General features: G+C 39.2%; 1 protein-coding gene across 8 annotated transcripts in view; it reads right to left on the bottom strand.

The window, feature by feature from the left end:
- Positions 1–13455, bottom strand: part of rap1gapa (RAP1 GTPase activating protein a) — a 57771-nt gene that overhangs the window by 28279 nt on the left and 16037 nt on the right. For all 8 annotated transcript variants that reach the window (XM_015009924.2, XM_015009923.2, XM_015009932.2 and 5 more), the window contains exon 2: positions 11330–11365. In XM_015009924.2, the coding sequence (XP_014865410.1) occupies positions 11330–11365 (36 nt within the window). The remainder of the gene's footprint in view (positions 1–11329; positions 11366–13455) is intronic.

The following is a 13455-nucleotide window of genomic DNA, read 5'->3' as shown; positions in this document are numbered from 1 at the left end:
TTAGATAGCGGCATTTGAGGAAATGTGATGCTTACTGCTTGTTTTGGTGACTTTCTGACATTATTATAACTGCTTTGTTGCTGAAATGACTTGATTTGACTGATACTCAGTGAGGAAGACCCAAACATAGCTATTTTCAGTATTAATGAGGTTTAGAAAATAATGTCATATATAGTAAAACATGTGGAGATGTGTCTGCAGTTTGAGTTTGCAACAGAATGAGGCTTTCAACAGAAAATATAAAGGCAGAATCAAATACTGCAAAGTTGCTTTATTTTATCCTTTTGCATCTTAACAGCACATGCTTGAATTAGATATCGTAAGTCTTAAACATAGGGTTATGGTACTGCCTTTCTTTTTCCTATCTTGTCGATGTATGTTGACATATCAAATATAGTTATATGGGTCAATATGTGAGGAACTGAAGCAGTTTTGGTGAAACATAAAATTTTGGTATGTGTGTTTTGATGAACTCCTGATTTAAATAGTTGGGATCAATTCACAGTGTATAGCTGTGTCAAAACGCGGTTCAATAATTTTGCTGTGACATAACTCTCTTGTTGTATTTTATATATCATCAACTGAGCAACAGCAAATTCAGTTTCAAGAACTCAGATAATTATTTGCTAAATTAATCAAAAAGTAGGTCACGCCTCCAGTTTCACTCTTATTTTTGAGAATCCCAAAGTGAGTGAAACTTCCTCAGCACAAACAGAGTATTTGCACAATGTTGGGAGAGATTATGTAATGTTGTTCTTTGCTGCAGTTGTGAAGTTTGGTGGATGAAAGAAGCAAAAGTAAAAAAAAAGAAAAGAAAAAAAAACTGTTGCAGCTTGAAGTAGTTGGTGCAAATGATTAGTAAGTCAATGCTGTAGCTCCATTTATCCAAGGCAGCATATCTCCCACTGTCATTGAAATGCAAGGAGGATACGAAATAGTATTTTTTTCCGTGCCAGCCACACTAACCACTCTAACCAGACACACAGTGCTAAGCGCACTAATCAGCAATGTCATATGCTAGAGCCAGTTGTCCTTGTTTTAAAATAAAACAGCAACACCAACTGCTCTCCCACAATGTGGAGTCACATTGCCTCTGCTCCTAACCTACATATTTAAAAACTGTTCAAGGCGTAGATGACCAAAGGATATTTTTATTACAAATGTTTTCTAAAGAGAAATTATCATCAGCTAAAATCCAAGCACAACAAAGACTGAATAAAAATGTTATTTCAGAAATCCTCCACAGAATTCTAATTTAAATTTTTGTCTTTTACCTTTGTGACTAATTAACAATATGTATTTGTGTTACTCAAGCATTGTTTTTGCTTATACAAAATTAAAAGACTAAACATTTCTGGGTGTTTTTTCCCACCTTTCTTTTAGTTTAAAGAGCTGCAAATAAAAATACTTCATCTACCAGGGGACACAACATGAAAAGCCTCACATTTATTCAAAAGTTTTCTCTCTTCTCTAATTCAGTCAAGTTGCAAATTGCTGATGGCATAGCCGTTTTCACGCATCCTTTGTTCTAAACTTAACCAGGTTGGCTTTTTCTCCACAACAACTTTGATGAATGTGCACTGACAGGGGGCCACTTTCTGCTGAAGTTTGTTTAATGAATTAAGTCAGTTTAAAAAAGCATGAAAGACGACCTGAAATTATCCTGATGCATTAATAATAGAAACTGAATCTAAATATTGCTGTCTTTGATGATGAAAGAAAGCTGAAGCCCCGGCAGTGAAAATATATAATTTTTTCCTGCATGTAGAAGGTGTTGTACACTCCAGAAAAAGTAATATTCAAAGCACAACCTCTTGAGAAATGAACGCTTTTGAGCCAAAAGCGATTAATTCTTCAAGAATACAATGACGGTACGGCAGAGGGAATGCTTGGAGCTGCTGCAGAGGCTGTGGAAAAGACAAACACTGATTTAAATCTGGGCTCACATTTGTTGAGTGCACTCAGATTCAAATGTAGGTGAAGAAAACAGAGCATGAATCATTAACATCCAGCGCTGCCTCAAAGCTATTACACAACGAGCGACTGTGCAATCAAGAAAGCATCCAAATGAAATGGGAACAATTCTGAACATGATCCGGTTCTCAAGATAACAAGAAACCACATCTTCCCGAGCAGCTCTCCCGGCGGGAGGTCAATACCACCGGGCATCAGCCGCCCTGAACTCTTCATTCTCACTGATCCTCCGCAGATCGATGAAGAACACAGAGACACTAATGTCTGCATGCACACATTAGGGGTACATTTATGACTGGAAGTCAATTTAAAGAATATGTTGTGAAGGAAATATTGGTGCAAACTTGCACTCATAAAATGAGACAAACTGGAGAAAACAAATTGTTAGAAAGATTAAGATCAAAACGAGAGTTAAAAATCTCAACTTCAAACTCCCTCTTCATAAATGTGAGCTGCACCACAAGAGCCCAGATCGGTTCGCTGCACAAACACCACTTCAAATTACATAACACACCCCAGCTGGTTAACGAGAGCAGCACGAAAACCGTCCGGAGAATCATGGGGACAGCCTGACGTCCAGCTCAGAGCAGAGCTGCAAACTTACTCACACAGAGAGAGAGTGGCTGCAGAAAGCCAGGCGCTCCCGGTGAAGTCCGGACAGCGACCCGCACTCTGGACCGATGACTCACCGTCTGAGCCTCCCCCTCCTCCTGCCTGAGCTCGGTGATCCTCTCTGTCTCTGCTGCTCTGCTCCGCTCACTCACTCGCTCCTCATCCGTCGCTCACCTGCTGGCCTCACTCTCAGCTCTTCAGACTGCAATATACTTCCAACCAGCATCCTCCCTTACTCTCCTCCTTTCCTCTCAATCCTCCCACTCACAACCCTCTCCTCTTCACCACTCTCTCTCTCTCTCACACACACACACACACACACACTCCTAAACACGCATCTGCACTCGTTAGTTGTCTTTTCCTACATGGCGTCTACATCCTTCATTCATGTTTGAAACCTGAAGCTCCACTACAGTCCCACTGAGCCTATAATACTTGCTGTAGCGACCCTCCCCCCATTTCAGCTGCTCGGAAAGGGAAAGTAGGGATTATTGAGGGAAAGGGGCTAGCCTTCAATCCCATGCTGTCTCATGAGCTTGGAGGAGCTGTTGCTAGGGCAACCAACATGGGCTACATGTTGGAAAAAACACATGTACATGACCATTCATGATTATAAAAACACAGTCATGGTTACATTTATTGGCACCACTGGTAGTATTTGTAAAAAGCCTTAAAATATACGAATTTTTCATCACATATCAGGTGAAAAACGTTTTTATTACAATTATTTCTACATAACACTTTGAAGATGAAGGAGAAGTTTTATTTATATAGCACTTCCAGGCAGTTCAAAGTGCTTTACATAAATTAGAAGAAAAACAACACAAGCACAATAACAAGCAAAGCAAAAGAAAAACTAGACTTTAAAATGTTCCAGTTGTTCAGGGTTGCTAAGTAGATAGTATTTTCTAAGTTTGTTCTAGATTAGTAAAGTATAAAGCTAAATGTTGGTCCTCCATGTTTGATTCTTGTTCTGGAATGCTAAGTACTCCACAATTTTATTGACCGAATGTCATTCGAGGCGCCATGACGGACGCCGAAAGTGAGGATTGTTTTGTCGGTTTATTCGTCGCTTCTACTTGTTCGAGTCCAGCTAATTTGTCTGTGAACGTAACACACCTGGATGGGGGGTTCATAGACGGCGGGATTTACAGAAGTCCGACACAGCTAGCTTAGAAAGCGACTCATACCTCCTCCCTCCTGATGTGTTGATCAAATTACCGACTTTGCCTGAATTCACACCACATCATTTATATCACTATGTCGTAAACAGTATTTCCCTTACAATGGAGCGTCCTTGAAACGTACAGAAACGAGAAGCTAACCAGTTTTTTCCATACATGCTAGGCTACATGATGTTGCGGCATTGTCTCCATGGTTACCAACGGTTAGATTCGAACCTTCTCCACAATGGAGAAGGTTCCATTGTGGAGAACCTTCCACTTATTCGAAAGATAAGTATGATATCTTTCGAATCATACTTACTTATAAAGTACATAAACGTTAGTCTTCTTACCTTGTATAGAGATCCTCGATTACATCGAAGGTTGCTGCGCGGTCATTATTAAACCTGTGACAATTTTTACTGCGAAATCAACTGAATAAAAGCGATATTAGGCTACCATATTTGCGTTTTTTGACAGGCATTACAGGAGCGCGTTTGTTGTTTTTACATCGGTCATGGCGGAGCGGGCTGCGTTTCACGTGCAACGAGTCGATAACTTTTCACATACTTTTGGGCATACAGAGGGTTGTTGACCATTTTTTCGTCCTACCAACTGCCTTGCTTTATGCCTGAAACCATTCTGAATTTATGTTAGTACGGGATTATTGTCATGACATACGAGTTGTTTTGTTAAAAGAAAATGGGCTCTCCGTTGGATCATTTTTAAATCCCAGGAAAACAGAAAGTTGCAGATTAATATTATAAACACTGATCGACTTTAAAAAGTTAAGCAAATATTTATTATTAAATGATTCTCAGAGGCACAAATTACTGTGAAAGTTTTTTTTTTTAATGCTACTTACTATAATGGTTTATGTCAAGGCTTCTTTTCACACGTCTTTTCCTGCAGTGCCAACAAATATTTTTACACATTTCTTCAAAGCAAGTATGTGAAACAGTGCAATTTTGTTTAACATTAAACTCCCAAAGGTTGAACAAGCATTGCAACTTCCATAAAGCTCATTGTGCAGAATGAGAATCCCTGAGTGGGGAGGTTTTTAATTACTATAATGAGTCTGATGAAATCCTCTGTGAGCATGTGCGTTTCCTGCACTAATCTGACATCCACAGTTCCCATGAGACCCCCGACTAATGTCAGAAGCTGTGTCTTTTTATGCCGAACCTTTTCCTGTCATTCTGCTCCTCAGGCGGCCTTTTATAGTCGGTACCTGATCCGAGGTCCGGTGTGTGTGCGGTGTGCGTTTTGTGTGTCAGACATGAGCAGATAATAAGGGATTACAGCACAGCCCTCATGCCGGGCTCTAATAGGAGCTGCTGCGTACGGAAACAAACAAATACTGCTGGTGTCATCCAAAGCTTCATGGATTAGAAAGTAAGCTGTAAAATTGAAACAAGCCTAACAATGTGTCAGTTTCCAGTAATTTTGTATTCGTAAAACGAGGTAGAGGGTTGTCTTTTTAATTTTCTTAAAAAGCAGGCCAAAATTTGGATGGGTTGATTGAGTCCTTTGAGCTTATAGATAAAAAAGCATGATCTAATAAGAATGCCCTGCCTAAAACCTGATTAAATTTAGCTGGATTTTTGCCATGGATCAGTGCGGCGGGCTCATACCAATTCTGGGACAGATTACTCACATCATACAAAAAAATAAATAAAAAATACAAAAATAATATAAAAATAGAAAACAAAAAGACAGAGTCTTGTAGAGCTTTGTGTTTTGCTCGTGTGGACACGGATAGTTGGTTTTAAACTGACAGCACCCTCCTGTTTCCGTGTCCTCTGCAGAGACCCAGAGGTAATCCCTTCCGCCTGACCTCGCTGTCAGGGATTCCCATCCCATTAGCCCGGTGAAATGGCCCCTGCTCCTTCCCCTCTGCTCGGATCCTTGGAGAATCGCTCCTGTCCCAAAGTTTTCCCATCATGCACCTCCTGTATCCTCGCCTCACCTCTCAGTTTCAGCTTTTGAGAAGCTTTTCTCAATCAAAAAAGTGTTAGATAACATCCTCTGAGACTGAAGCTCAAATGATGCTAAAGCTCGCTGGATCCCGTAATTCCAAAGGGATTACAGCCAGACAAACAAAAGAGTCAGGATGTGTGCTTAATGTGAAACAAGTGTCAATGATTTACTGGAATTGTATATATATATACAAGAAAAAAATTAAAGTTGAATTAATTAACAAGTGCATGTTTGCTATGAGGAGAGATTTAATTAGTACTTGTGAGCCTTAGGAGTGGAGGAGGGTTTGGGGACTGGGGTATGACAAACAATAATGAGTCACAGGAGGCATGCTGCGAAACAGCACTGAGCATCACCCCAGAAAAGTTTTCTTACTTCCTCTCCTTATGCACATAAAGAGCTTTTACAAAAGTAATGTTTAGTTTTGTGATCGTTTGTCACATTTTAGCTACAAATGTTATGTAGTTTATTGGGGTTTTGTGCAACAGGCCAAGGATGTCGTTTTATAAGATTTAGTTTTCAACAGCTTTACATCTGAATACATAAACATTTGCTCTTTCTAAACCGGCGACCCCGCCAGAACCACACACGGTAAAAAGTTCACGCCTCAAACTGCGGGAGGGTTCAAAGTCTGGTTATTCATTTTTAACTAGCTTTACTGCATAGACACCATATAGCCACACCTGGCTTACAGAAACAGCAGCAAGCCGCCAAATAAACAAAAGTAAAACTGACCAATAAAATTTAATTTAATTTAAATAATTTAAATTTAATTAATATTCTCCTTGACCTCGTCAAATTATTCGTGTCACACTCTTTCCATTTTGAGAAGAAAACTTTATCAGTGACGTGTTGGCTATGTTCCTAAATCTTATTAGATTGTTAGCTAATGTCAGCTAACAAACCTCTGAGGCCTTCAGAGGACAGCTGGGTTTATACTGATATTAATTTACACATAAATGGACTCAATTTACCAATTAAGAGATTTGTCCAGCCAGCTGGTTACACTGGAATTTATTTAGGGGTATCTGAGTAAAGCTAACTAAATATTTGAATTTGCAGAGAATTTTTTTCATCCATGTATCATTTTCCTTTAATTTATACACACTACTCAGTCTTGGTCTGTCATGTAAATTCTCTAAAAAAAATGTGTTGATGTTTGTGGTTGTAGGATGACAAACTGGAAAACATTAAGAGATATTAACACTTTTTCAAGCCATGAACTAATAGTGTTACATAAATGTTTTACATTAAATAAATAAACCTAATTATAAGTTTTCAAGCAGCATGACGTTAAAGGCTTTCCCTGCTGGGTTTAAATGCTTTAAAGCCTGCCTCTCCTCACCCTTAAACAAATTATCTGGTTTAATCAGGACATTTGCAAGGCAAAAAAAAAGGAGTGCCAGTCACATCCAAACTTAAGTGAACTCTGCACCCCCACCAAGGTTTCTCTGCAGTTTGTCTGAGCCCTGCTGTGGCTTTGATTGTGATTGTTTTGACAATCATGCAGAATGTGAGCTAGATAATGAAACTAGAAGGTTGATGTACTGTAAAGGATTTCGACAAAGCATATTTATGGTAAAAAGTTATTTTAAAATTTGTTTATTGACACAATCAGGTCATATTGGAGGTCATTAAATAAATGACAGAACCAATAAAAGGTGATTGTTTAGATTTCTTGTTTAGATTATTTTTCGTCTTCTTAAGGAATCAAAAATCTTATGTGACTAAACACTAAAATATGTGGTTGCAATGTGATCAAAGGTAGATCATCTCAAAGGTTATGGATATATTTGTAAGAGCTTTCTCCTAAAGAACCTGTCAAAAAAGTAAAATATTTTTGCATATATATGATGGCAAAATAAAAAAAATAATACTAATAGTGTGGAAAAATAACTAAATTGTCCTAAGACTATCATGGATTCATGTGGATTTCTATTTGCCTTCTTTGCAATTCTGCAAGCAACTTCATCATAAAGTCTTCACAATCTCCCAAAGCACAAGTCTCCGATTTCTTAATAGCATTAGGACCTGAGCAGACGGGTTCCTTGCAACACTTTGCTGTCTTCTTCTAGGTGTCTCCCACCTTGCAGGCATCAATTACTTTAATTTTCAGAGTGCTTGGCAGCTTCTTAGTGGAGCCCATTGGTTTTGATTGTTGAGGCAAGGTTTGCGAAATCAAATTATCTTTAAAGGCCTGGCCTCACTTTAAGTGCAAGGGAATATAAACAGTGTGGTGAGGTTTTTTTTTATGGATTCATCAAAACCTGCAGCTCCTACCACAGGAAGCCATGTTTCACAACAAATATCTGTTGACTAATAGATGATGCTGATTCTAACACTCCCAGTCTCTTTAGATTTTTTTGGAAAGAAACCCCCTGGGACATTTCTGTCAAACAGATATTCGCTATCAAACACTTTTGGTTGTTTGGTGACCTTGAAGTTACAATCTGGTACTGGTGTGCAGTACATACTCATTTCTTTTAATAAAGATAAACAGGGCATATGTTTTTTTCTCGTTTGCGGTGGAAAAGATGAAACGTCCTTCAGCGCTCTGCCTTACCATACCAGTCACTTCATATTTCATGTCAATAAACCGGCTCCAAAAGGAAAATAGTGTCCCCAAGAACATATCCTGAAGGACAGAGCCATCAATAAAGAGACAGGTCCTGTCTCCTAAATACCTGAGGATACCTTGTCTCAAGTCAAGTCAAAACATCTCTGCAGTACAAACAAAAGTTTCTGCAGGTTAAGACGAAAACTTTAAAACTGAAAAGCTGCAAAATTCCGATAACATAAATTTCAAACGTCCAGCTGTAGTCGTCTGGCTCTTATCTCCGCCTTCAGTAGCCGGCTGTCGTCTGAGCTTTATGTTTTTTTAAAGACATCTGTTACTGGTGCCCGGATGATGGATGACACGGCAGCACTTGGATTACTGAGACGAGCAGAACCAGGGGCGAGCTTGTCACTCCCGTGCTATATTTGGTCGGACAGCAGGAGACTCGCAAAGAGAAAGTCTCGTCTTCATCGGCCTTGACAGCGTGCTCTCCCACAACGGTCGCTATTTCAGACAGCTCAGCTAGACGCGCGCTGACCGATGTGAACGAGTGAACCAACACCCGTCACAACTTCACGCGTGGCAGGAAGAGGAATATTTGGAGACCGGGCAGTAAACATAAACACAGAGGTGTTTACAGTGACACCTTTCTAGTATCGATTAGCACAATCAGAGGTGTGAGGAATTGAATTTGAAGTCCATTCAAAAACAAGAATCCTTTAAAAATAGAAGATGGACATTTTTTGACTTAAAAAAATAGGTCTGGCCAGAAAACGGCAGTATTTAACTTGATAAGTGATAAGAGAAAATCAGAGTTAGGACTTCAACCCAACCCATGAAAACGGATACTAACTTCTTAAGTCTTGTCTAAATTGTTAATTTCCAGCAAAAGAGACACCAAAATGTTGGTCAAAAGTTAAGCCCCATGCTTTCGGTAAGTAGCACATGTATGGCAGCAGCGGCATCAGCAGAGCTCTTTCAAACAGCAGGCAGGGAGAAACCAGCTCCAGTAATCCATCCATCATGCTTCAGGGACAAAGGGCCAGAGTGCACTTTGTGTCTGGATGTATGTTCATTTGAGCAGAGATAGAGAAGGAGAGAGGCCCCTCCGAGAACGTCTCAGTGTAGCCATTATCCACACTAACCCTCCTCTCCCATTTCCTCCCATCGAGGGAGCTTAGCAAGACCGGATTACAACCAATTACAGCCCTCCCTGGAGAGCATGAAAACAGGGCTGGAGGATCATCTATTTATTGTGTATGACCCACCAGATGGGAGATGGTCATTTAACATTTAATCAGCTATAAGACCCAGAAAACTGAACAATTCCTGACACTGAATACATGGAACAGATTAAGAACAATTACCCGCTGAGAGCACATGCAGCATGCTGAGCTTTAGATTAGAAATTACAGTTCACAATGAAACAAGGACCCTACTTTCCTAAGCCTTACAGCTGCAATATGTAACGTTGTAAAATTTAGATTTTTTACATATCCTCCTCCCCCTTGTTTTCTTCTATGCACCAACTAGCAAAAGCTGTTGTGATTGCTAATGCTAATTAGCATGGCCACTGATGACGGTGGAGATTTCCTGTAATGGTGAGTTGCTTCTTCGCAATTAGCACATTAAACAGCATCTACATGAGGTTGATTGACAGCGCTAAGACCCTCCTCCTGGCTCTGATTGGTGGTTTTTGGTTGGGAGTGGTGCATTTCTTCAGTCGGCAATAGTAGCTCAGGGAGGAGGTGGATGAGATTGATCTTTTCACAGATTATCTGTCTCATCAACCCATCGGTGAAAAAATGGCGACCTCCATGGGTGAAAAATATAACAAAATATGTACATTTTTTAAATAATTATGAGTTTTGTGTATCACAAACAGCATTTTTTTAGGTAATAGGAAAATTGCAACATAGTATGTAGGCCAACATGTTCAACTAATCCTGGATTCTTTTAATGCTCAATTCTGATTTTTTGTTAAATCCGACTTTTTTGTTGTTGCTGTTTTTGCTTGGTCGTTCACAGTATATGTCATTTTTATGTTATCTTGTTAATCTTATTTTAATATTTTTAACACTTCAAGACCTTTTTTGCTACTGCTGCTACACCTGAATTTCCTTTTTGTGCGACAGTAAAGGCCATTTCTATTCTTTTCTGTTGTAAGATTATGACTCTGTAATCAGGCGGTTTAAACGTTGCCACAAACAACAAGTTTTGCAGTCACCGCTTCTCCTGTGAATCTGTTCCCGTTACGGTAAAAGGTTATATTGACACAGTGGAAAGGTGCCAACCAATCCATCCTGCAGTGTTCTCTGAATTTTAAAGAGAGACTTGTATTATCTTACTTTTCTTCTTTGATGTAAAGCAGACCTCTCTCTTCATCGAGTCATCTCACCCAGTCTTTTATCCTTCCCTCCCTCTTCATTCTCTTATCTCCTGTGCTGCTTTGTATTCAGTTTTCGATCTTCCTCTCTATCTCTATTGCCTTCTTTAGAGACGATGCGGGCATTAGGTTTGAGGCAGCTGCAGCTGACGGACAGACAGGCTGTAGCCGGTGCAAACTGGGCCAGTCACTGAGTAATTCAGGCCTGGCTGTCAAGAGCGATCCCCCTCTATCTGTATTCCAGTGGGAAGGTGTGATGATTTCTGTGGTAAAGTACCACTCAGTGGTTCCCTCGCTGTGTTCCTGCCGCGGCGGCGGGACGTGTGCATGCTCACATCCCTGTCGGCCTGTGTGTGTCACACACGGCTCTCTCTAACCTTGGCAGCTCTGCACAAACAGCAGCATGGACTGATCCGCTCTACCTTTCACAGCCTCATTCGTCTTACTTACAGTGGAGCTGGTGGACAGATCCACACATTTGTACATCACAAGGACAGTCTGAGTCACCGACACTGAACTCCACTCCAGAGACACACAACCTTTTCAAACTGGGTTGGGTTTTTTTTATTTTTAAAGGAACTAGTAAAATGTAGTTTCCTTTTTTCTGTTCAGAGTGCTGTCACAAAGTATTTAGATTGAAATCGATGAAGTACTCACCAAATACTTCTTGCCTTGGAGAAGGTCTTGTCCACTCTTTAAAAAGAGCACAAATCAGAAAAAGCATTACACTCAATTTATAGTTTTCATTGTCACTCTCTTTCAGATTTACTCTAAAATAGATTAAAAATAGCAGATAAAAAGTGCATTTTAAAGGCTCCATTGTACAGAAGAGGATTAGGGACAATGACGTGAGCATCATGTTGGAGTAGCTCTGTACTCATTCAAAAATATATATTTTTTTTTATTGACAACTGTTTCTTGTTGTTTTGGATGCTGTGTACCTGGACTGATTTTTGGCAGTGCTTCTTATTCTTTGCTCTTTTGTTAGGATGCATATTTTATTTCCCTCTGGAATCAATAAAGTATTTTTAAATTTTGAATTTTCATTTTTTGGGGGGGAAAAACCTTTTTCTCAGAATCAGAATTGTTTAAATTGTTTATGCACCATCAAACAAATCCAGCCGAGATTCAGGACAGGCTTTTAGTATAAATAAAGTGGGAGTTTACAAATACCATAACAAAGAAGATGTAGTTATGTGATCATTTTATATGTTAATGTTGGATTTAGAATTAGAAATCTAAAGTCAGATTATTTTTTTCAGTGGCACTAATCCTCTTCCGTACCACTTGAAGCAGTTCTTCAATGAAACTTTTATTGACAATCAAAAGCACATCAGCATCACCTGCTGGCACATAAATTAACCCTGGAGAAAAGATTTCATGGGTCAGTTCAGATCAGCTGGAATGTTATATGGTTTTGATTTACTGGGAGTATCAAGGAAGTGAAACATAGGCGACTCCTGAAAGACTTGAGAAATGCTTTTGCATTGCACACGTTTTAGCCAACCTCGTCTGAAAAAGATAAAATAGCTGCACTGAACTGCCTCTTGCCGTCTGTTGAAGTCGCATTTTCAGGAAATAGATGCCGATTATTTCTCTGTGTTTTTATTTATAAGACAAAGTGAATTTTATCCTGGTTGAGTTTTAGCTGTAAGGCTCATAACTCACTGTCAAGACCAGAAAAAAAAAACGTGTCATCTGTTCCTGAATCAGATCCTAAATCTCATTACACTGATTGCTTTTGTGGCCTTTCATGGCCTCTGTTGCATCCCTCTTTTGTCATCTCTGAGCCGTATGTGCAGGCGTGCGCTAAGATCTTCAGGCAGAGGTCTTTCTGCACTTGAAGTCAAGACCCCAAGGATCTGGTAAGACCTGCCAGACGAAATCAGGTCAGACGAATCATTGCCCTCTTTTAAATCCCAACTTTAAGCATTTTTTCATTTGACAGCCTGTCCCGATTTGTATCTTCCTTATTCTGACACCAAACTGTTTATGTAATATCAAAATATTTTCAACATCATCTTTTAGCAACCAAGTCTTCATATATTACGTGCTTTGATTCGTTTTTGTGGCTTTGTCATTGTCATGTATTGATTGAATTCTTGCCACAATTGCTTCCCATTAATTTTCACAAATTGTTTTTTTTTTACTAGTCATTTTCATGATGTAAATGCATCAACAGCCAACAGACACTCCGTCCTGTGCTGTATTTTTTTTTTTGTTTTGTAAATATCACATCATTAGGAACATCTATTTGATGCATAAATGGGGATGATCTTGTAATCTCTTCATTATCTGTTTCAAAATGACACTCTATCAGAGAATGTCTAATTTACTTTGATCGTCAAAAAGCATTTAATTGTAGAAATAAAACAAAATCCTCAAATTTCTCCTTGGTCCTTTTATTGAAAAAAGCCATTTTTATAGCAAAACTGGGTCTTTTTATAGATGAATTGTTTTGTGAAACATTTTGTGGCTCTGATTTTGATAAATGTTCTATAAATATGGGTCAGTGTAACACCCACACCACAAACGGTATCATAATTTAGTGTGGGAGACTTTGAAGGATGGAAATGTAAAACCACTTTCTGCCAATAGATGGCAGTGCATGTTCAGAAGAAAAATCCCTCAGTCCAGAAGGATTAGCTTTGTAAACACCTCTAAAACATTCTTTCATGCTTTTATCAACAGAAATGTCACAGAGATAAAAACAGAGGAAACCTTCCTAATATTTACAGTCACTAAGTGATGAAGGTGATTCATGGCTGCAGCTGGTGTAGCAA

This window comes from Poecilia mexicana, unplaced genomic scaffold (assembly GCF_051168715.1).
Source record: "Poecilia mexicana isolate PSO_F unplaced genomic scaffold, ASM5116871v1 scaffold_7, whole genome shotgun sequence".
In the NCBI taxonomy this organism is placed as follows: domain Eukaryota; kingdom Metazoa; phylum Chordata; class Actinopteri; order Cyprinodontiformes; family Poeciliidae; genus Poecilia; species Poecilia mexicana.
The sequence above is the reverse complement of the archived record's forward strand: the minus strand, read 5'-3'. Positions and strand labels throughout refer to the sequence as shown.